Source organism: Mirounga angustirostris, unplaced genomic scaffold (genome assembly GCF_029215605.1).
Source record: "Mirounga angustirostris isolate CCGP_5_RB_7025 unplaced genomic scaffold, mMirAng1.0.hap1 SCAF_7, whole genome shotgun sequence".
NCBI lineage: Eukaryota > Metazoa > Chordata > Mammalia > Carnivora > Phocidae > Mirounga > Mirounga angustirostris.
In genome coordinates, this window is record NW_026991715.1 from 112286203 (window position 1) to 112308781 (window position 22579).

Below are 22579 nucleotides of genomic sequence, written 5' to 3' on the forward strand. Positions count from 1 at the left end.
CACAAATTTCCGTGTCATCCTTTATGTCTCATTAGATCCTCACAACACACTGATGAGGTAGCTGGCATTATCACACCCATTTTACAAGGATGAACATGAAGTTCAGAGGTGTAAATAACTATCTGGTGTGTTCTACCCCACCAGGATGTGTGTGTGTGTGTGTGTGTGTGTGTGTGTGTGTGTGTGTGTGTGTGACTACCTCCTGCTCAAGGGCTACACCATGCTAAAGCAGTGTGGAGAACTGGTTTGAAAGTGCAGGGCTTGGGAATCATGGCCAGCCTGTATCTGCTAAACCGCCCAACTCTTCATCCAATCAGATCCCAGCAGTAAACCAGTCCACTCAGCCTTCAATTCAATACAGATTCACCAGCAGTCATTCCTCAGAGTCCAGAACTAGCCAGTCCATTCAGCGTCTTCTACCTAATCAACATCTAGAACCATTCATGAGATCCGTTCTTTCATCCAATCAGTAATCAGCCACAGTCAAGCCAGTCTGCCTCTCATCCAATGAGAATCTGATTTCTCCCAATCAAAAGGAAGTAGCAAAGTGTTATGCTTTCTCCCTACAAGGCAGCTAGCTACTAGATGAGCTGACTCAGAATGGGGTCCCTTAAACAGCAGTCCGGATAGGAGATTTTTCATGGGATGGTAATGCTGGAGGGACCCCTAGGGGCCTCCTGGGGACATCCAAGACCCCAATCATCCATTTGAAAAGTTAAAGCTCAGCATAGGATCCACCCCTTTCACTCCAGGATCAGAACTGTGTCTATGTGAGCCAGAGACCCTGGGAGCTACTCTGTGACACATCCCAGGAAGCTTTCAGTCAGCCCAGCTGTGGGAAATGGGGGCAAGAGTTCATGATCCCAGCCCATCAACAAGCATGGGCACACAAGGACCCGGGCTCTGCAGCCAGGAAAATGGCAGGCTGGGGCAGGAAGCGTTATGATACCTGTCTGAAATCTCTAAGGGTTATCTCTGCCCTTGGTGGCCACGAGGGGAAGGCTAGGGCCAGCCAGTTCCCAAGCCTGGGGTGGAATGTTAGGCAGTGGTAAGCAGTTCCTCATCATTTGGAGGTGGGCCAGAGCGTGACCTCATCGGAACTGCCATGTCTGGGTACTGACTCTGTGTGCAGTGAGGGAGGTGGGGTGCACAGTACAAAAAAGCTGTGAGAAATCAGGACTGTTCACTTTCTGACAAAGCTCTTAATGTCTTATATAAGCCAGAACTCCCTGGCAATGCACATGGGTGAAAATTCAGAAAGCAGCACCCACTTACCCCAGCACCAGCCCCATTGCAGGGCACGTGCGTGGGGTGAAGGCTTGGGCAGAACAGTCAGACAGGAACTGTCAAAGACCAAACGGAGCTAGCTCCCAGATGGCCTTCTGCAACCCTTCCCTTGTAGGGAAGAGAAACTGAGGCCCAGAGGTGAGAAGGGGTTGTCTAAGGTCACACAAGGAGTCAGGTGCAGATCTGGGACTACAACCCACTTGTGACACTTGATGGCAGTTTGTTCCTCTCCACCAGGGGCAGAAACTCTTTTCAGGAGCCCGGAGGTGACGAATATGGGAAATTGCCGGATGAAGATAACAGGGAGAGGGGGAGGGGGGCCTGAGGGAACCAGAAAGTATATGCTCTGGCTGAAGAGGCATTTACATTCCACTTTTAAAGAATTCAAACAAACCCGGACTGTAAGGGGCTGTGGGTTTTCCCCATGCTCTCTAGCCTTTTTGGCCAAAATCTGGAAGAAGGAGAAAACAGAAGAAGGATTTACGCAGGATTATGGATGGTTTCCTACGTGCTGACCCAGGGAAGAGCGAGGGCAGCCCTCACTTCCAGGCCACCACATCCCTGTACCCACGGCAGATCCAGACGCACAGAGGTCGCAAACAGCACGCAGGGACACGCCACACGTTCACACACAGTAACGGAGTTGTCCTCCCCCACTTCCCAGGCCAGAATCAGCAAGGAAGGCGGGGGAGAGCCTGGACCACCAACCAGGGAGCGAGGAAGAAAGAAAAAAGCAAGACAGATTTGAGGCTGAGTGTATTGAGAACAGGAGAGAAAACAAAGTTGGAGGACGAGTTCGGCCAGCCTGGCCACAGGAGCTGCAGGATGGAGGGTGGGCTCTTCTGTTGCTGGCCCTCAGGGGTCGAAGGGATCAGAGGTCTGGGGCAGGGGCCTCACTCTGTCCTGGGAGGGGCCTGGCATGAAGAAGCTGAGCTCACTTACGACTCCCCCACGCATGCCCCCAAGTTCCGGGCAGAATGAACTCACTAGGAAGGCACCCCCCGTTCCCATGGAGACGAGCCCAGAGCTCACGAAAACTGCAGGCTCAGCCCAGCATGGGCACCGCCTCCACCACCCCTCGCCCCGCTGGGGAGCCCAGAAATAGGGCTGGGGAAGAGAAAGTGGGTGGTGCTCGGCCCCCAGCCTTGGGAAGCTTCCATCTGAATTCTGCCTCTTGCGTCTGTATCCTCTCACACTCCCCCCCCCCCAAGCCTGGTTTGGGGGCTGCATCACATCACACATGTCAGAGGTGGTGAGGATCTCACACCACCTGACTCAACACCCTCACTGTATGGGGAAACTGAGAACCAAGGATACACATGGAATTAATCTGTTGGAATCCAGATCTCTTAAATCCCAGGCTCTTGCTCCAAACCTAAAGGTCTCCTCCTCTGTCCCACCAAGCTGCTGTGCTCCTGCCCTGGCTTCCTATGGTCTACGGTCTCCAGGCCCTCCCGGCCTGCAGCCTCCCAGCCTGGGCTCCTGAGCCTCTGGCCTCCTGCAGCAGCTCGTTCCAGCCACACCCTCCCAGGGACACCCTCACAGACCTCTCATCTCCAACAGTTCTATGGCAACAGCCTGTTGCCTCCCCCTTTTTCCCCCCAGGGGACTGTCTTATCACTTCCAAGGCCTTTCTCCCGAAGCTCCAGCCCTATCCCCTCAATCCTCACAGACGGTCACAGCTAGAAGGGCACTGACTGTTTAGATAAGAAAACCGAGGCCCAGAAAGGGAAAGTGACTTGGCCAGACTCACCCAGCAAAGGGGAGGCTGGGATGGGGCCACACACCCCTCTCCGGCCTCTCTCCCCGTGGCCCCCTCCATTGCACAGAGAGAGCTGCTTTCACGGGGCAGATCTCGGCTGAGGCTGAAGCCAAGCTAGCCGATGGATACACTGCCGGGGCCTCTCTCACTGCACGCCCGCACCTGCACCTCCTTCTACGGGGCCCCCCTCCTCTCGGGGACTCCCTGGGACCTCGCACGCCCCAGCACATGGAGGGCCAGCCAGGTGGAACCGGGACCGAGGTCTGGTCCCCAAAGTGCAGCCAGGTGTTTGGAGAGGACAGGGAGGCAGGGCAGCAGAGGGGCAGGAAGGAAAGCGTCAGACAGCCGTGGCGGGCTGAGTCCTCATCCAGCGGAAGAACCCGCGAGAGGAGAAAACGTGGCGGCCGAGGCGAAGCTCTCTGAAGCAGCGGAGAGGAAACGGTGTCCAGAAGGCAGAGGTGGAGGAGACAGACCAGTGCAGGTAAGAAGCCAGCGACAGGCGGAAGGATGCCAGGAGCTGGGGCGGCTGAGAAGGCGGACCCTTGGCTGGCTGGCTACACGGAGGCACTGGCCGGCTCTCTTTGTTCCAGAAGCCCATGTTGGGGTCCCCTTCTAGGCCATTCCCCAGCAAGACGCTGGCATCCCTACAGCTCACAAAGGCCCGAGGAAGCCCCCCAGCCTCACTTCGGCCTGCTGAGGGAGTTCTCGCTTCGTGACCCTCCCCCCGGCCCGGTATGGGACGGCAGATCCCTCAGACATGGAGTCTAATGACCCTTGCGCAGCCACAGCCCAGAGAGCGGAGGTGACTTGGCCAGAGTCACAAAGCTAGCTGGTGGCAGCATCACCCTTTGAGCCCCGAGGCCCCATACTCCTGACCCTCCTCAGCTCGGTGCCATTTCCAGCCACATCTGCTGTCCATCCAGCCCTCAGAGAGGGGGTCCTGCCAGGCAGTGGGATCCCTGCGGGGTCCTCTACTTGAAGCAGAAGGAAGGCTTCCACACCTGAGCCTCGATCCCAGCATTCCGGGTGGAGAAGGAGGGCCTGGGGGCCTGCCTGGCGCGGGGAGACCACGCCCTGGAGGGCGACACGGGGGAGATATCACTGCTGTAGGTCGGGCTCACGGCTGTGGGCTGGAGGCCGTCCTGGCCGGGGGAGCTGTAGAGGCCCGGTGAGGAGCGGGAGGGCCGAGGCAGGGCCGGGGATGCCGGGAGGGCCCCCTTGGGGAGGCTGGGCACCAGGTCCAGGGAGCTCGGCTTGGCAGGAGAGGCGGCTCTCGGTGAGGGCTTGACAGGCTCCTTGATGGGCGAGAGGACGAAGAGCGAGGGCCGCAGCTGGTAGGCCGGCTGCTTGGTGGGCTCAGGGCGCAGGACCCCGTTCTCAGGCAGGTAGCCGTGGTAGAGGGAGGCGGGCGGGGTCCGAGCTGGGCTCCGGGATGCCACTCGGAAGGCGCCAGGAGCATTGGTGGAATATTTCCAGGATGAAGGCAGGGACATGGTGGGCGAAGGGCAGCGGGCCAGTTCGGCGTGGCCCGAGGACTCGATGACATACTTCTCCATCCGGGACTGGCGGCGGGCGTAGAGCTCAGCCCCCTTCCCGGAGGCCTCGGACAGGTTCTGGTTGGGCTTGGGCTTGGGCTTGGCCTGGATGCGCGGTGACTTGAGGCACGAGGCCCACTCCGGGAGGATCTCCTCGGCCGCCGCAGGGCCGGCCCTGTCCCGGGGTGCTGACTCCTGCTGAAAGTTGGAGGCCTCGGCCCCCAGCGCGAAGGGCTCGTCCTCCACGCCTGCCTCCCCCTGGTCCCTCTGCCTCCGCTTCTCATCGGCCGTCTGTACCAGATCCAGCAGGTCTGGATTTGGGGTCACCTTGGGCTTCTCCACGAAGGTGAACATGGATTTCCGGCTGCCCCTGCGGGCCATCGACTCCTCCAAAATGCCCGTCTTGCTGGCAGGAACTGCCTGGCCCTTCAGAGGAGAAGGCTTGGGGTCAGAGCTGGGGTAAAGGGCAGAGTAGGACGGGGGAGACCTAACCCGGGAAGCCAGGGGGGCCGTGGACAAGGTCTCGGCATAGGTGGGGGGTGGGGTGAAGTTCCCCAAGGGGCGTCTCTCCAAGGCAGGGCTTCGCTGTGCCACAGACCTCCTTTCCACCATGGGGCTATGGGACATCACGTGTCTCTGTGGCCGAGGGCTCCTGTCTGCCATGCTGGAGGGCTGGGGAGCCAGGGCCTTCTCCCCGAGATGTCGTCTCTCTACCATGGGGCTCCGCTCCATCTGGCTGGTGCTCCCTGGCGCCTGGATCCCGAAGGGTCTGGCGGTCCTGTTGACCACTGATGGGGGCTTGGCCAGTGTGAAGTGGACCTCACTGTATAGCTTGGCGGGCGTGGGCGTGGCCGCCCACCCAGACGTCTCTTGTTCTGCTGACACCGCTGGGGCACTGGGCTGTATATCGATGAGCAGGGAGCTAGACATGAAATCTGGGGCTGGGGTCCCGGAGCTGGAGAGGGGAGTCGTTTCTTTGGAGAAGGTGCTGGTGGTGGTCGGTGGAGCTGACACCTTATCAATTAGGAGCGTGCTGCATCTCACCTCCGCAGCCGGCTCCGGGGGCTGCCCGCCGGAACACAGGGTGCCGGGTTTGGGATCTGACACCGTGCCATTGGGAGGGAGCTGTGCCTCCGAGGGCTGCTCGCTGTTTGGAAGCGGCAGGCTCTGTGGGGTGACAGGTGCCGGGGGGTTCTGGTTGTTGTCTGTGGCCGGCAGGCTGTGGGTGCTGTTAGAGGCTGGCACGATGAGGGTGGCACTGAGTGAGGAAACGTTTTTGTTGACATCTGCAGCCGGGCTGTGGACCTCAGCCGTCGGCGGGCTTGCTGGGCTCTGCTGGGCTTCTCGGTTCTGGGACAGGTGCAGTCCGTTGGCCGTCAGCAGGGCTGCGTTCTCCTTCAAATAAACCACCAGGGGTACCTCCTCCTCCTCGCTGGCCACCTTCTCCAGGTGCCGCAGCAAGTTGGCCTTCTCCGAGCATCCCTCCATGCTGTGAGCAGGGACCCCTACGTCAGGGCTCTGGCTGTCGGCGTTCCTCGGAGGGCCTGGTTCAGGGAGTGAGGTGGGACTCAAGCTGAGCCCTGAGGCATAGCCTGTGGGGCTGGCAGGGGGCACTCGGAGGGACTCCTGGCTGGGCTTCTGTCCCCTCCGGCCGTGGTTCTCCAAGGTGAACTCGTTCACCCTCTGCCGCCGCCTGTTGAAGAGCTGGACGCCGCGGGAGCTGGAGCTGGGAGGGGTGGTCAGCTGGGCTGCGATCTGCTGACTCCGGGCCTTCGCCTCTTTCAGATCTCTCTCAGTGAGGCTAGTGCTCGGGCCCAAGGCTGTAGGGAGGGACAGAGGTCCAGTTAGCAAATGGGAATGCTGAGCCACACGGGTACAGAGACAGACAGATGGCCACCGTGTCCCTCCTACCGATGATCTTTTCCTCTGGAATTTGATCTTTACTCACTGTTTCCTGGAATTCCCTCTCCTCATAAAGATCCCTGACCCAACAATCATGGCCCAACTCAAATGCCACCACCTGTGTAAAACCTCCCCTGATTACCCTTTCAGGATAAACTGGCCCCTCATTTGGCTTCCCCCTGAAGGTTGTCAATACTGCACTTTATCAAACTCAGCAAGCACACCTCATCCTAGCAGTAGAGGCCCACTATACCCTGACTCATCCCCTACCACCCTTCTCCACTCACTAGGCTCTGCCCTGCTGGCATCCTTTCAATTCCTTGAAAATGCCAAGTTTTTTTCCTGCCCCAGGACCTTTACACTTGCTCTTTTCTCTGGTTGGCATTCGATATTGGTTCCTTCTTGCCATATGGGACTCTCTGGAGGGATCTTCTTCTGTAATAAGTCCTCCCCCCTCCTATCCCACCATCTCTTTGTTATATTTTCTTCATGGCATTCACCATAATTTGGAATTATCGTTTCCTTGTTTATCATCAATCACCCCACCTAGAATATAAGCTCTAAGGGGGCAATAACCTTGTTTGACTGGTCATCCTGCTGTTCCTGGCCTCTAGAATAGTGCTTGGCATAAAGTGGGCACCCAGTAGGCATTACTGAAGGCATGAATGAACTCCCAGGACATTTTCTATGTGCCTGTCTTGGGGCCCTTTACACTTTCAAACTCACAGTGTGATCATTTGCTAATACTAACAGTAACACTTCCTCTTTTTAGAATAGGTCATGCATTCACATGGCCTAAAAATTCAAAAATTTAAAAAAGCAAAAAGTATTTACTAAAAAATGTCCCTGCACCCCTGAGCACCCCTACCACAAATCAGTAACAACTGTGACCAGTTTCTTCTCGCAGAGTTTCTTCTTACTTTTATTTAAATAATCGTTTTTAAATTCTCATATTTTAATATCATGACAGTAAGGCATTGGGCTAAATTCAGCAGCGACTATCCTAGAACATTGCATTACTTGATATTGTCCTCACAAGGACACTGGGAGACAAACATTGCCCGTCTCTGTTTTACAGAAGTGGAAAATGAGGTCCAGAGGCTTTTAAGTAACTCATCGACAGTCACACAACAAACAGCGGCAAGGCCGGGGTCAAAACCAGTTCTCTCTGGGTTCACAACCCAAGCTCAAGTTGCCCATTTGTCCCAAAAGGTCCCTTTGGGATGTACAGAAGACAGAATCAGTGGTGGGGGGCGGGTTCAGTCGAGGGCTGTGGAGTCTGGGGCCTGAGGTCGGTGATCAGGCTGGTGTCAGACCCCTGTTAATCTGTAAGTTCACTGTAGGCAACCACTTCTCTCTATATCCCCGGTGCCCAGCTGGTACACCGTTGGTGCTCAATTTATGCTTATTGAACAACGAATGAACGAAAGGACCAGTGGACAGATGGATGAGATAGCCTGTGTCCACGGCTAACAGCTCAGTCAGTGGCTGGGAAAATTCTTCCCTGTCATCCTCCCCCCGCCCCTCTCTACTGTGGGAAGCTAATTAGTTCTTGAGGAATCTGACCCTGCCCTCCCTCCTACCATGCCCTCATTAGCACTGGCCATGACATGCTGAATGGGTCTCCAGGGACAGTCTTTCCAGGCATCCTGCCAGCGAGGCTCAGAATTCATGGACTCCCAGAGCTGGAAGGGCCCTTACAAAGGAGCCATTTGAACACCACCCCCATTGTATAGATGAGGAAACTGAGGCCCAGAGAGTCACACTAGGGTCAGCAGGGAGGCCCACACATAGCAGAAGCTCTCTGGTCCCCACCTCCTCCTCCCATCCTCCCATCAAGATCTGGCTTCGCACCCCCATACACCTATGCCCACCTGTCCAGAAGAGCCTGCCCCGTGCACCCCGACACTTGTTCCCTCCTGGTAGGGCTCCTCTCCTGCCTGGATCCCCCCCCTCTGTAAAAGATGAAGGATTTGTGGGTTTGGCCAGGCTGCTGCCCAGGGGTGGGGTCTCAGGTAGGGGCGAACCGGCCACACAGGAGGGACCTGAGAGGTTTGCCGGGCTCATGCAATGCTTGCCTCCTCTGCTCTGCTTAGAAACCAGGACTCCTGGCCCGAATCTGGGCTCTGCTGTTTGCTGCTTGTGTGACCTTGGCAAGTCAGCACACCTCTCGAAGCCAGTTTCCTTAACTGAGGAGAAGTGATAAACGCACTGCCATTAGGGTTGAGAGGCTGCGATGAGGTCATGCATTGTCATGAAGCCCAGGGGACAGCGCAGAGGGCTCATGCTCCCCGGGGAGGAGCTGCTCAGTGGTGACCCTACTCTCGTCCCTGGAAGGGGTCAGAGCCTCTTCTGGCAAGGGAGATTCACTCCCAAGATCAGGATCCTGAGGGGGAATGTGACTCTCTTAAGGTCACACCTGCAGGGGATTCCAGCATCGTGGAGAGGCAGGGATTACTGCCCCCAACCACACAGCCTCAGAGTCTCGGGGATGGCTGCCACTGGGTCCGACTGCCCCCATAATTCCCGTGTCCCTAAGACCACGCCCCTGAGTTACAAGCCTCTGTTTACACACCCCACTGACAGGGAGCTCACGGCCCTAAAGAGCTGCCTTTCACTAATGAACGCTCCTTTGCTATAAAGTTACTCCTTACATTAACTCCCAACCTCTACTGCCACGTATATTGACACATAGATAAAAAGCTTTTTCTTTCCAACCTGAGAGCCCTGCAGAGATTCACAGACACAAATCACATCCCCCTGGGGCGTGGTCAGGATACACGTCCGTCGTCCCACCAGGGTTTCTTATGACACAATTGCTAACATTGATTAAACATATTGTCTTATTTAATTCCCACAACAACTCTACGGAACATGAACTATTATCCACTTTGTAGTGATGAGAAAACCAAGGCTCGGAGAGGTACAGTGAGTTGCCCAAGGTCACAGAGCCAGAAAGTAGTGGGGCTGGCTCCCCGCTGGCTCTGCACGACTCCGGAGAGCAACAGGCTTTCTGGGAAACACATTCCCACAGTGTAAGGCTCTCAGAAGGTCCCTCAAGGGTTGAATAATCCAGACCTTCCAATTCCCTGCACTTGCCTGTTTTTCTCCTTGCTTCTCTGCTTCCATCCTATCCCCAGACTGGTTCTAAAGGCCATGGGTTTTGAAAATGCTCAAAATGTCAGAGCATGAAGGGCTCTCGGGGGCTAAATGAGCCTGGGAGGCTGCGAGAGGGAAAGAGTGGCAGAGTAGGCCTCTGGGCCAGGACTCTGTCTGCTGACCCCCAGCTGGGCTTGGACCCCCCCCCAACCTCCCACTGCTGTTCTGAGACAAGAAGAGGGCAGGGGAAAAGGCCAAGGGGTGAGAGAGCCCTGCCTCCGAGGGAGCTCCTGGGCCCCCACCCCCAGCCCGCAGTGACTCCACGGAAAAGGAATCCGGCAGGAGGCTTGGGCAAGACCCTGCCAGCAATTCAGCCGATTTCTGCCACCCTCACAAACAAAGCTGAGAGAAGGGGGGCTGGGCCAGCCACAGGCAACCCACAGTCCCACACTTGAGGGCACCAGGGGAGGTGGTTCTGTCCAACATCCCCCAGACTCAGGAATTGGTGCCCCTGGCCATGCCCCAGCCAGCCAGGACCAAGATGGTGCTCCCTGATGCCGGTACCTCGACCGAGTCCCCCCTCTGCACGGCTGGGGCCTGTGCCTGTGTAAGCCAGAATGCCCCCTCTTTTCAGGGCGGGGTGCTGGCCCTTGAAAGATCTGCTCTGGACAATGGATCAGGAGCTCCGAAGACAGGCGTTCAAGAGAGGAAGAGGTGAGGGCAGACACAAGGAAGAGCTGCCCGGGCTCAGGAGACCTGGGTCCAACAGGGCTAACTCCCTAAGCAGGCAGGAAGACAAGAAGCCCCAAGTTCAGCTGGCAGAGTGAGGACTACATTGGATGCTGCAATCGGGCAGGGGCCGCGCTGTGCACTTTACACGCATCAGCCCCCTCAGTTCTTCCCCCAAACTCTGAGAGGTCAGCACTACTATTCTCCCCAGTTTGCAAATTAAAGGGGAGCTCAGAGAGACCTGTCCAAGGCCATACAACTTGCAAGTAGCAGAGCTGGGATGCAAAACTCTAAGTCTGGCTGCTGAGTCTCATTTCCTAACCATTTTGCCTTCTAGACCCAGACTTTGGAGGGACGGACACCAATAGAAATTCCAGAGCTCTTGGACGAGGCTCTGCAGAACAGCCTGTTTCTTTGTCTCATGGTCCATGTCCCCAGCAGTGCCCTCTCCCCTCTCAGCTGCCTAGAACAACCCATGCATTCTTTCCCTTCTTCCTCTCAGGAGAAGAACTGATAGAACTCATTCTTACTACGGTAGAAATGACTGCTAGGAGATGAAAGCCCAGTGGAGTGGAAAGAGCATGGTATCAGGAGTCACGATACCTGAGTTCCAGTTGTGCTTAGGCAAGGATAAGCCCTTTCTCCCACCCCGATTACCCCTGTAGGCAGTTGCCTGGTCTGCTGACCATCAGGCCTGTCTGGACGGAGGAACTGAAGGAAGGAGGTGGGGCAGGGGAAGGGAGGCCAGAGCAGAAGGTCAGGACAGGGAGAGAATTCAAGGAAATGCTTCTTCACACGGCTGCCGTCAATGGGAGTGCCCAGGCCCCATGTAGGATGGAGTGGGACAGGGAGCCAGAGGTGGGACTAGAGACTGGCTGGAGGCAGCCCATTGTGGCCGCCTGGGAGTCTTGGCAATGGGACAGGTAAACAGGCTGGGTAAACTGCCCCCCTGCCGGGGTCAGGAAGGAACCAATGGCTGGCCGCTGCATAACCTCTGGCTCGGCTGGGGGCAGGAAGATGAACTGGGCCTGAGTAATGGCCTGGCCGCCTTGCCATCCCCTGCCCCATATCCTCCCGGCTGCAAGGAGGAAATGACACAGCCTCCATTCCCTAGGGAGTTCTCCATCCACACCAAAGTCCCAGGGAGCGCAACCTGACTGAATCTCAGCAGGCTGCCAGCCCTCCTCTCAGGAGAATACTTCATACTAAGGTGAGGAGGACTGCCAGGACATGGGCGATGCATAAGGACAGAAATGGGGAGCCTCAGACCTAGCTCCAGCCTTGCCACTAACAGGCTGGCAGAAGGCATCACATGCTTCTTCTCTTGATGCCCAGAGGGGAACTGAGACCAGAGAGGGAGGCCATATGCCCTAAGTCACACACCCCAAACCACAAAGGCACTGCCGCGCTCTCCTCTTACTCACTGCAGCTGGGTCCTCCCTGCAGCCCAGCTTCCCCCTGGATGCTGAGCCGGCCTCGGTTTCAAAGCCTCCGGGAAAGGCAGCCAATTGCCGCGCCGACAAAGAGAGGAAAATCCCACTTCGAAGGCAACGGAGGAGCTGGACGAGACTGCTCTCCTCCACAGATGACTCAGCCCCGCTCTTTATCAGGAAAACCGATTTTGCAACAGTTTTTCTAAATGGCCCCTCCGCCCCCAGTCTCTCCTCCGCCAATCCACCCGCCCCATGCTGCCAGATTCATCTTCCTCGGCCTGGCTCCGCTCACTTCTCTCTCCTGCCTCCCCAGGACGTGGACGATCCAGCAGCTAGTCCTCAGCCTGGCATTCAGGGCCTCTGACACCACAGCCTGCCCGAGAGCTGGCTAACCCGCTCTCTGTGCCCTCACCAGCGGCCAGAGAAAACCCAATGGTTCGCGCTTCCCACACGCCCCCTGTGAGTTCCCGCCTCCCGTGTGGTCTGCCCCCGACCCCTCTCTGTGGAACCCGGCCCCCATCCTTTCTACATACCCCAGCCTGCCCACCTAACTTGAATGCCACTATTCCCTCCGAAAAGCCTCACCAGCATTTTATCTGCACCACTTCGTAATACCCTCATCGCTTTGCACATTCTTCATATGAGTGAGGATTACCCTTCAGGGCATGCTCACCACATGCCAGGTCCTTGCTTCATTTGTAACAACCCTTGTGGTCAGCAGTACCCTCATATCCATGTTAGAGGAGACACGAGCTCGGAGGGGTGAAGTGACTTGCTCAAGGCCGCACAGCTAGACGGAGGCAGAGCTGGAATTCAAACAGGGTCGCCCAGCGCCCGGTCCAGGGCCCATCCTATGGGCCACACTGCCTCCTCCCAAGGTCTTGTTCCGCAGCAATCACGGTCTAGGTCTTATTTCCCCCCCACCCACACGGCAGGAGCCCCCCCTCCCACCAGGGCAGGGGCCTCAAAGGCTTCCTTTCTGTATTCTCCCCTATCCCCAACACCTTCCACGCGTGCTTGCAGAATAACAATGAATTCAATGAGGATGACAATAGCCAACATGTGAGGAGCACCAGCTGCTGCTAAGCAAAGGGGTGAGCATGTATTTTCTCATTGAAACCTCACAGTAACTCATAAGGGAGGCTCCCTGGCCTGTGTTGAGGGAAAAGAGACCCACAGAATTAGAGAGCTCCCCCCAGGTCTCACAGCCAGCAGGGGGCAGGCAGAGCAGAGTTGGAGCTGGGAGTCTGATTCCAAGCCTGGGCCCCCTCCTTCTGAGGAGCTCATTTTCCCCAACCACTGTTCCAGGCCCAGCCCAACTGCCATTTCTTCCAGGAAGCCCTCATCAATCCATCCAGACTCCTAAGATCAATGCTCCACCCCTGCTCAAGCTGGCCCCGGGGCCTCAGAGCAGAAGGGGGTCAGAGGAAACAATGGGTTGAGAAAGTTTAGGAGCCAAGGCCTGAGGGGAAGCAGGCCTGGCCCAACTCCTGGTCTCTCTGCTGGAAGTGGGTTAGGATCAGGCAGGTGGGTGGGTTGGGGGGAACCTAAGAAGAGGGCTCTCAAGTCGGCGTGGGCCTTAGCGGGCAGCATCCCTTTAGGCCACAAGCCCTGCTCATCACTAGGCCTCTGCTGTAGGGTCCTTCTCTGCCAAGGACCAGGAGCCACCACCTCTCTCCTGCCTGCTCTGCTGGCCTAAACACTAATCTACAATTAGATTTCCAGGGACTTGAACATGGTGACCCAGAGAGAGGCAGGCTCAGCCCCAGGTGCACAGCAAACTGGAAAGGACTGGTTCACAGAGAACCACACTCAGACTTGGGCCTCCACTTCCCAGTCCAGCCCTGGTAAGCCAGGCCTGCCAGCCAAGTCCTCTCCTGTTGCACCAGCCTCCATCACCCCAGCCCTGGGAGCCTCGGGAGTACAGAAAGGACTGCCACACCCTGCCCTTCTAGACAGAATGTTTCATCCAGGAGACAAAAGGTGGGGAGCCAGTGTGGGGAGAGATGGCTTCCCCTAAACTGCCGCTGCCGGGGGTGTAGGTGGGCCTAGTCCATCTCTGGGGCTCGGGCTCCAGCACCCAGCCCAGGGCCTGGCACGCTGGGCCCTCCACAAAGATGCAGCCCTTTCTCTTGGCCAGGTCTCCATGCTCTCTAAATGCCCCCACACTCAGCAGAGGCCAGCACTCGCTCAGTAAGTGGGGAGGAAATTAATGACTGAAGGATGAGCCCTCCCACAATCCAAATCCACCTTCACACTTTGCCCCACCATTCGTCCTGGGAGACAACTTCTAGGTACCTCTAGATCTCAGATTCATCTAGATTCTAGATCAGAGATCTAGAGGATACTTCCTAGAAGAAGAGGGGAGAAGGAAGAAGGGAGGGAGCAACATGGGTCTGTGGGTGAAGAGGGAGATGAAACCTCAAATCACAGTGTTAGACCTAAGAGGCAGAATATTCCATTAAGCACCGAGAGAATAAAGGGCCTAAAAGAGAGATTAATTAGGATAAAGGAATCCTGGAAGGCTTCCTGGAGGGGGTGGCATCTACGCTAGGTCTTGAAAGATGGAGCTGTGGAGGCATTCCAAGCAACAGGGCCAGCCCAGCAGAGGCCAGAAGGCTCAAGGCAATCCCCACCCCATTCCCCTCCATCGCCCCTACCCCAAATCAAGACCAGCTGGAGAGGAAGGAACCTCTGAGAAGAACACAGCCCTTGGGCTGGCCCCGAGACTGAGGGTGAGTGGGGTGTTCCAGGGAGGGTGCCACCGGAGCTGTGTACATTACGTGGCACATGCCCGGGGACCAGTGGCACCGTGGTACCAGCCCGGGGCCTCCGGGTGGGTTACATAACCGTCCCACCGTCCCCGACTGGGCCGCGCACTCGGCCCGGACCCTCCTCCGCCTCCGCTCGGCCTCCTCAGCCATCTGTCTGGGCCGCTTCCCTCTTACAGAAGAGGCCGCTGCAGCGAAAGTGAAGGCCAGCGCCCTGTGGTAAATTCCCCACATTCCTTCCTCACAGAAAAATAAATAGCCCCGGAGAAAGAACGCAGGAGGAATGATAATGACGGCCGGCAGAGTCCTGGCGGGCCCGGGGTAAACAGCGCAGGCAGCCTGAGCGCCCGCAGAGTCCCTGGCCCTGGGGGACCACTGCCTGTCCCTGGAGGCTGCCGGACTCAGGAGGCTGCCTGACCCTGGAGGCTGCCTGTCCCCTGGAGGCTGCCTGTCCCCGAGGTTGCCTGACCCTGGAGGCTGCCTCTCCCTGGAGGCTGCCTGTCCCTGGAGGCTGCCTCACCCTGGAGGCTGCCGGTCCCCTGGAGGCTGCTGGTCCTCAGGAGGCTGCCTGTGCCCGGGAGGCTGCCTGTCCCTGGCGGCTCCCTGGGCCATGCCAACTCTCTCAGGTCTCAGGCTTGCTCACATCTGCCCAAGAAGGCTCTGGGAATCCCTTGGTCGGGGAGATGACTTCGGAGGGCAAACGTGTCAAGGGCGGGACACACTTCACTTCTATCACTCAAGCTGCTGTTTACTGGGAACTTCTTAAGTTCCAGGCATTCGGTTTAAGTATTATCATTATGTTATTATGTTGCTTCATTTTCTCTTTGCAAGCTGTGGCCTGGGGGTGCCGTTATACCCACTTGACAGATGAGAAAACAGGCTCAGGAAGGTTTGGGGGTTTTGCCAAGGTTATTTGGCCAGTTAGTGGTACGCGGTCTCCGCTCCTGCCTCTCACTCGCACGTCCGTTCAGCCCACCTGCCCTTCCCAGAAAGCCTTCCTCCACCAAGTCCAGCCCGAGGCGCCGCCTGTTCTCCTCCCATGCCCTGTTCAACCAGGCGTCCTGTACCACTTGCGGGCTACCTTTAGTAAATCACCTCACCTCTCCGGGCCTCGCCTTCCTTATCAGCGCAACTGGGAGGATAATACCTGCTTTGCAGAGTCACCGCAGGGTAAATGAGATGTGGAAATGGTTCCTACAGTATAAAGTACTATGCACGCCTGAGGGGGACTTAACTCAGCCGTTTGCACAAACCCACCTCTGCATAACTCTGCGGGGCTCAGGCTCTGTCTGTCTCTCTTCCTCCTTTCTCTGGCCCTCTCTGGGTCTGGTCTCGCTCTTGTGCTCAGCCAGGCACAGCCCAACTTCCCCTCACTCAGACCCCCCCTCCCCCAGCATCCTCTCTGCAAGGGCACCCCAGCGTCAATCTCTAGCCAACGTGCTGCAGCAGAGAGAACCAGGTTTGAACCCCAGGTCTGCCCCTTGCTAGATGTGAGTACCCAGGCCCCTCTGGTCCAAGAGTGCTAGGAGGCAAGGTGCCGCCCAGGCTGGCTCCCACCTCTCGGCGCACCGCCCTACAGGGTACCGCGGCCTGGGGCATTCTGGAGGCTGCCGACCCTGCCATGCCCCCAGGGACCAGGCCTATCTGGCTCCCCTCCAGCAGGACCACCCAGCCCCACCCGCCCCTTGTCCCTCACACTGCAAAAGAACAGAAGACTAGAGGCCAGGATATTTGGCCCCAGTATCTGTCCTGTCACAGTTTGGGTGAGACATTGGACTAGTTCCTGACCCTGTTTGGGCTTATTTGTCCATGTGTTGAAAGAAGGGATTGGACTGGAACAGTGATTCCTAGAGTATGGTGCCCCCACACCTCTAGTGGAAGCCAAAGGATTTAAGTGGGACCCTGAGACCTGAAATTGTAATAGGTAAGTTTCACACGTGTAGTGGCAAAGGAGTATAATGAACACATCAAACCTGTGAAGGGCATATTACTGCTTAGGGAAAAGTAGATATTTCAGTAATGAAAGTTAAACACTTTAAAGGAAATAAGGAAATATAGGTGGTGCATGGACTCATTCATTCACCCGATATTTATTGCACCCCAACTAAGGGCCAGGCACCGTTCACAGCCACGAAGAGTAACAAAGATCCCTGCTTGCATTCGAGTAGGGGGGCAAGATAATAAATATATGAGTAATGACACCAGTAAGTCAGAAGACAAATGTTAAAGAAAGAGATAAAGCAGGGACAAGACTTATACTGACTGCATGGGGTGGGGGTGGGGGGTCTGCAAAGTAAATACGGTAATCAAAGTCCCGAAGAAGTCACGCCTGAGTAAAGAAGCGAAGCAGGTGAGGGAGTGAGGCCTGTGCATGTCCAGGAAACGAGAAACCAGGCAGAGGGAAGAGCTGGTGTTAAGGTCCTGAGGCAGGCTCGCACCTGGCCCGTCTGAGGATGGTGCACGTAAGGTGGAGGTGGGGCACGGATGAAGAAACCGAGTTCTCTAACGGCCCTTCTCCTGCTGCCCTTCTGGATCTTAGGGATCCCCCTGCATCACAGCCATTTGCGCACGCGCACACCCACACGTGCACACGCACACACACCCTGCAACACACACACATTCTCAGTAGCTTCTCAGTGCTGCCCAGAGCCTCGCCTGCAGCAGCACCTCCTCCTCTGCGCGCACACCAACACACGAAGGTGTTGCTTGCTTCACACCTGCAGTACCCGGAGGCTGGCCTGCACACCCACAGAGGGGCAGAGCCTACGTGCGAATGTGTATGCCCTGAGCACATGCACGTACGCAAGCGAGACGCACAGGTCCTCGGGGGGCCGAGCGGCCCAGGCGCGCATGCAGCCGGCATACACCCTGTGGCAGGTGCATTTCTCGCCCGCCGGCCTGCCCTGTCTGCAGGGAACTAAGCGACCACACAGCCCTTGCCTGGAGGGCACATGCTACTGTAGAATGTTACATGTGCTGCGGGCGTGACTCCAAATTCGCCTCTCCAGCCTCTCTGCCCCTCGGCCATGGTTTCCTCTTTCCAGGGATACGTAAAAATCTACCGCCTGATACTCAAATGTGCCGGTGCGTCTTGTCCTTGTGGAGAATGTCCCCTTTTCTACCCATACTGTGATTAAATGGCAAAGCCGTGTAAAATGCCTTGCGCAGCACGTAAATGTTAACCAGCTGCCACCAGCATCACTGCATGTCATAATCCTCGCCCCCGGCTTCATCCCTTCAGGTTGCTGCGGGGAGAGGGGGGGTGGAGCAGCTGATGAGTAGGAGCAAAGGGCCAGACAGGGAGCAGGAGGTCTGGCTTTTAGTTTCAGTCTGGTCCCCAACTCATCGTGAGGCCTCGAGCAAGTCCCATCCCCTCTCTGGCCCAGAGCAGAAACCTGCAGGTGCTCTAGGATCCCTCAGGGAGTGTGTCCCAAATGCACATTCCTGGGCTCCACCCCGGCCCCGGACCACGATTACCCACCTTAACAGTCCCCCCTGAGGGGTTCTGGAGCACTGCCAAGCTGGGGACCCACTGGGCTTTAGAGCGCATGCTTTTATTAATGTGTTTATAAGTGAATTAACGTATGGGAAAATGCTGGAACATAGTGTGGTACATAGTAAGACCCCATAATGTTAACAAAAAATACACTTAAGAAAATATATTTATTTACGTAGTGAGCCATCCCTTGGTATGCATGCTTTTATAGTCTTACCAGCACCTTCACATCCATCAGAGAGAGAAGCAGGGCAGGGGTTGCTACACTAGATTACTGACTAAACAACCGAAGCAGAGAGAGACCAAGGAGCCTGGCCAGGATCTCCCAGGATGCAGCCAGAGACCTCGGCTCAGCTTCATGGGAGGTGCCACCCCGGGGCCTTGTCACCTCACCCCCAATGGCTCTGACTTCTGGCCCACAGAGTACCTGTCCTTCCCCTGTAGGCTTACAAAAACTCTGGACACACATGACTTCTCCAGTAACTCAGGGTTCACTGAGAACAGGACAACCGCAGTTAAGTTCCTGCTAGCCATAATATCCCTCTCACTGGGCAGTGCAGGGGCTCCCCAAATTCCTAACATTTCATGCTACCATTTGATCCAAAGTGATCCTTTGTTCCAGTCAACCTGGATTCAAACGCCAGCTGAGCAGATCACTACCTTGAGCGCGTCTTATAAATGCTATGCCCAGCTCCCCGCTTTGTAAAGGGTGATCCCTACTCTGCAGGGTGATTGTGAGGACTAGGTCTCAGATGTGCAAAGCACCCAGCATCAGGCCTGGCATGGATGCTCCTGCGAGGACACAGCACCATGAACTCACAGGCTCAAGTGGGAGATTCTGGAAGGCAGGGATTCTGTCTCATTCACCTGTGTACCCACACCTACTGCGTGTAATACGTGCTCAATAAATACGTGCTGAATGAACGCAGAAATGAAATGATATCTCCAAAGCAACTCTGTCCTAGTCCTAGCGTACCATTCTATTTCATGACCCATTTCCCAGCTTGGAGGCTGGAGGCTCTGAGCAGGAATGGTCAGGGCCAGAAGGGATGGGTTATGGGGAATGGGAAGTGCCCCCCCCCCCCCATCTGCCAAGGCAGTGACAATGACGGCCATCCAGGGAAGGTGGTGCTCTTGGAGCTTTGAGTGTAATCCTGTTGACTCAGAGCCATAAATAATGCACCAGCATGTTCTCTCCTCACTCTTCTGTCGCGCTGAGAATAGCCCTGGCTACCCTTGCAGGAATTCCACAGGGAAGAGAACAGGACACCAAGATGGGAACAAGCAGGGAACGAGGTTGCTAGGCTGCGGACGGTCAAGTGCCTTCCCTCCAAGGCCATCTTTCCAAACCCGTGAGACAAAGGACCCTGGATGTCAGAGCTGAAAATGCTTTTCGAGGCACCTGCCAGGAGCTCTCCAGGGAAAAGGAAGAAGGCTGAGAAGATGCGGCACCACCCCCACCCTCTTCCTGTTATCTTTTCCTCCTCCCTTCCGATGCCCATCCTAATACGCCCAGGCCTCAACCACCCCTCCACACTCCTCCCTCTCCCTATTCATGCGATGAATAAATATAGAGTGGGTGGTTCCCCTCTTATGCGTTTCGTATGTAAAACTTCAGAGAGAGAGGAAGCTTCTATAGCTTTTAATTTAAAAAAAATGTTTAAGTTTAAAAGTGGCCGACCTAGAACAGGGCCTCTCCAACTCTAACGTACACGTAATGTCATTGTTCGGGGATGTTGTTAAAATGCAGATTCAGATGCAGGAGGCTGAGGGTGAGGCCTGAGAGTCTGCCTTTCTAAGAAGCTTCCAGGGGATACTGATAGTGTATGCATGGGCCAGACACTGAGCACAGAAAACTAGAGTATTTCCCTACAAGACAGATGGAGAGGCTGAGGCCCAGAGAGGAGAAGGGATGTGCCCAAGAGCACACAGCGGACCTGGGCTCAGAATACAGGCCCCCCGACTCCTCCTAGGGTTTGGCCCTAAGGGGCTTTGGAGTTGAATGGTGCTGCTTGGTGTGGGGAGGGGACAGGTGACAGTGACAGGCAGTGGTAGGCAGTCCTGGGGCAGGCCTTCATTCAGCCACAGGCCAAACCTCCTTGGGTCCACAGGCTCTCACAGGAATAAAAGGAAGTAAGGACTATCCTGAACAGAGGCACTCAACCGAGTGAGTAGCTAAGAACATGCCCTCACCAGCCTGCATTTGAGGCCTGATGGACCACCAGAACCTCCTGGAAGGTGGGGTGCATCAAGTGGCCATTAAACTGCAAACAAAGATCCAGACGTTGGGTAAGGAGGCTGGGGGAGTGCGGAAGGACCCCGTGGCAGCTCTATCAGGGTGCAGATCCAAGGGAAAGAAGAGAGGAAGGCAAGACTGCCTCCCAGACCAGCCCTGGGAGCCACTCCTCCTTCCCAGGATGGATCTCAAACCCCTTCGCAGGCTCCAGGCCTTGCGTGACCAGCCCCACTGCCCGTGTTTCCCCGCTGCAGCCCCCCCTCCCCCACCACGGTGCCTCACCGCCCTACCCTCCAGCCTTGCTGGCCCTCCTTCAAGCGCTCAGACAGGGCCCAAGCACCTCCTAACCCCAGGGCCTTGGCATCGGCTGCTGCTTAGAAAGCCTAGAATGCTTTCTTCCTTACCCCCTGGGTTGTCCCTTTCTGACCACACTTCTCACCCTTCAGGTCTGTTTCTGGGTCTCAGGGAGGGCTGCCTGCCCTCGGAGGTCACATTCCTCTGCCTCTCCTCTAAACTCTCATTAGATCTGTAATTCCATCATATTTTTCTAAGCGTCAGTCTGCACTGACTGACGACAGTAAGCAGCCCTGAAGGGCAGGGACCTTGGCTGTCATTCCTCTGTTCTGTCCCTGCCTCTGTGCGTAGGCCATGGCTGGGGCTCAGTAAACCTTTGTCGACTGAATGAAGGAATAAATGGATAAAAACACGGCTCACATCAGTACTGCAAAGCCTCCTACCTCCGTGGTTTCTGGCCCTGCTCACCCTGAAGAAGTTGTACGGGACCGGGGTTTGCAAGATTCTCTGGGTCCAGTCCTCTGCTCCGCTACCCTCCAGCTGAGTGGGCTTCGCAGGGCACATCGCGCTCTGAGGTGGGTCTCCAGCGCGGGCCGCTGGGTTAAAAGGAGCCATGGAATCTGGCAAAGACTTTGGAAGCGGTCAAGAGCTTTCAGCGGTAGCATTACTCTGGTGTGTTTGAGGCCCAGAGAGGGAAAGAGCCTCACTCAAGATCACACAGCCAGCGTGTGCTGACACCAGCTCCCACGGGCACAGCTTAAACCTACGGCTGAGCTTCGGGCCCACCCAGGCTCAGTGAGAGCGCCATCTGCCTGGCGGCTGGGCAGGGGTGGAGGAGGGAGAGCATTCAGCCTCAGGCCCAGTGCCAGGGTGGGTGGGCGGAGCCCCCAGCGGGAGCCCTGAGTGGGGCCGGGCAGCCGGGCCTGGGGGAGCCAACTGGAGCCCGCTGGGTGGTGGCATACTTGTTCCCCATGCGCGTGACAGTCTATTTTTTGTCAGCGCCCTCCCCCCAACTCCATGTACCCTCCCAAAGGGCCCCGTATCAGGAATCATGTCCTGGCTGAGACCAGGGCCACCTTGGGGATCAGGGGGAGTGTCCCCAAGTCCCATTGCCTCACGGAGCCCACAAGTACTAAGCATCCCATAAGGCAGGGCAGGAGGGCTGGGGAGAAAGAGCACCTCCTACCTGTGTGAACTTGGGCTGGTCCCTGGACCCTCTGACCTCAGTTTCCCCCATCTGTACAGTGAGGGGAGGCATGCCAGACTCCATAGGAGTTCATTACAACTCAAGCTCTTGGGATCCGCTCAAGCTCTATGACACTAATGATACCACTCGCCAGGCCCTGGCAGAGCCTCCGTGCCCACAGCCCTCCCAGGGTACGCTTGATCCTCCCTGACCTACTCCCAGGGGAGGAGGGGGGTAGGGAGAAAAAAGGCTGAGCTGGCTCAGGGGCCAACCTCAGAACCGCAGACTCCAGACCTCAGGTTCCTCTTTCCAAGACCTGAGGGATAGAGGTGAAGAAGATCAAAGAGGAATGCTGTGTGTTCTTAAGCAGGTGGCCTGGCCTCTCTGAGCTTCTGGCACACCATCTAAAGTAGAAGAGATTGTGCAGAAGTTAAGCTCACAGGCTCTGGAGCCAAACTGCCTGGGTTTGAATCTAGCCACTTACCAGCTGTGTGACCTTGGGAAGCTCACTTAACCTCTCTGTGCCGAAGTTTCCCATCTGTAAAATGTTGATAATAACAGCACTTACTTCATGGAGTTGTTGACATGTAAAGAACTTAGGATACCCTTGGCACATAGTAAGTAACCATAAATATTAACTTTTTTTCAAGAACTTTGGTTTTTATCTCTCGAACACTCTTAGTCTCCAAGAGATTTTATTCCAGAAGATTAGATGTGTGAGTCTCAGGTCAGCCTACTCTCTTGTCTGTGGGGCTCATCTAGCCTGCCCTTTCCTAGCTGGCCCCAAGTTTTTAGTGTCTGCTGAGATCTTTCACTTCCATGATCCTCTCACATCCTTCCTACCCCATT

General features: G+C 56.3%; 1 protein-coding gene across 3 annotated transcripts in view; it reads right to left on the bottom strand.

Annotated features, from left to right (window-relative positions):
* Window positions 1–22579, bottom strand: part of SYNPO (synaptopodin) — a 36601-nt gene that overhangs the window by 4016 nt on the left and 10006 nt on the right. For 2 of the 3 annotated variants that reach the window (XM_064596655.1, XM_045902666.3), the window contains exon 2: window positions 4051–6404. In XM_064596655.1, the coding sequence (XP_064452725.1) occupies window positions 4051–6404 (2354 nt within the window). Of the gene's footprint in view, window positions 1–4050; window positions 6405–11734; window positions 11917–22579 lie in introns of those variants that run through there. The other variant, XM_064596656.1, reaches the window with a different exon arrangement.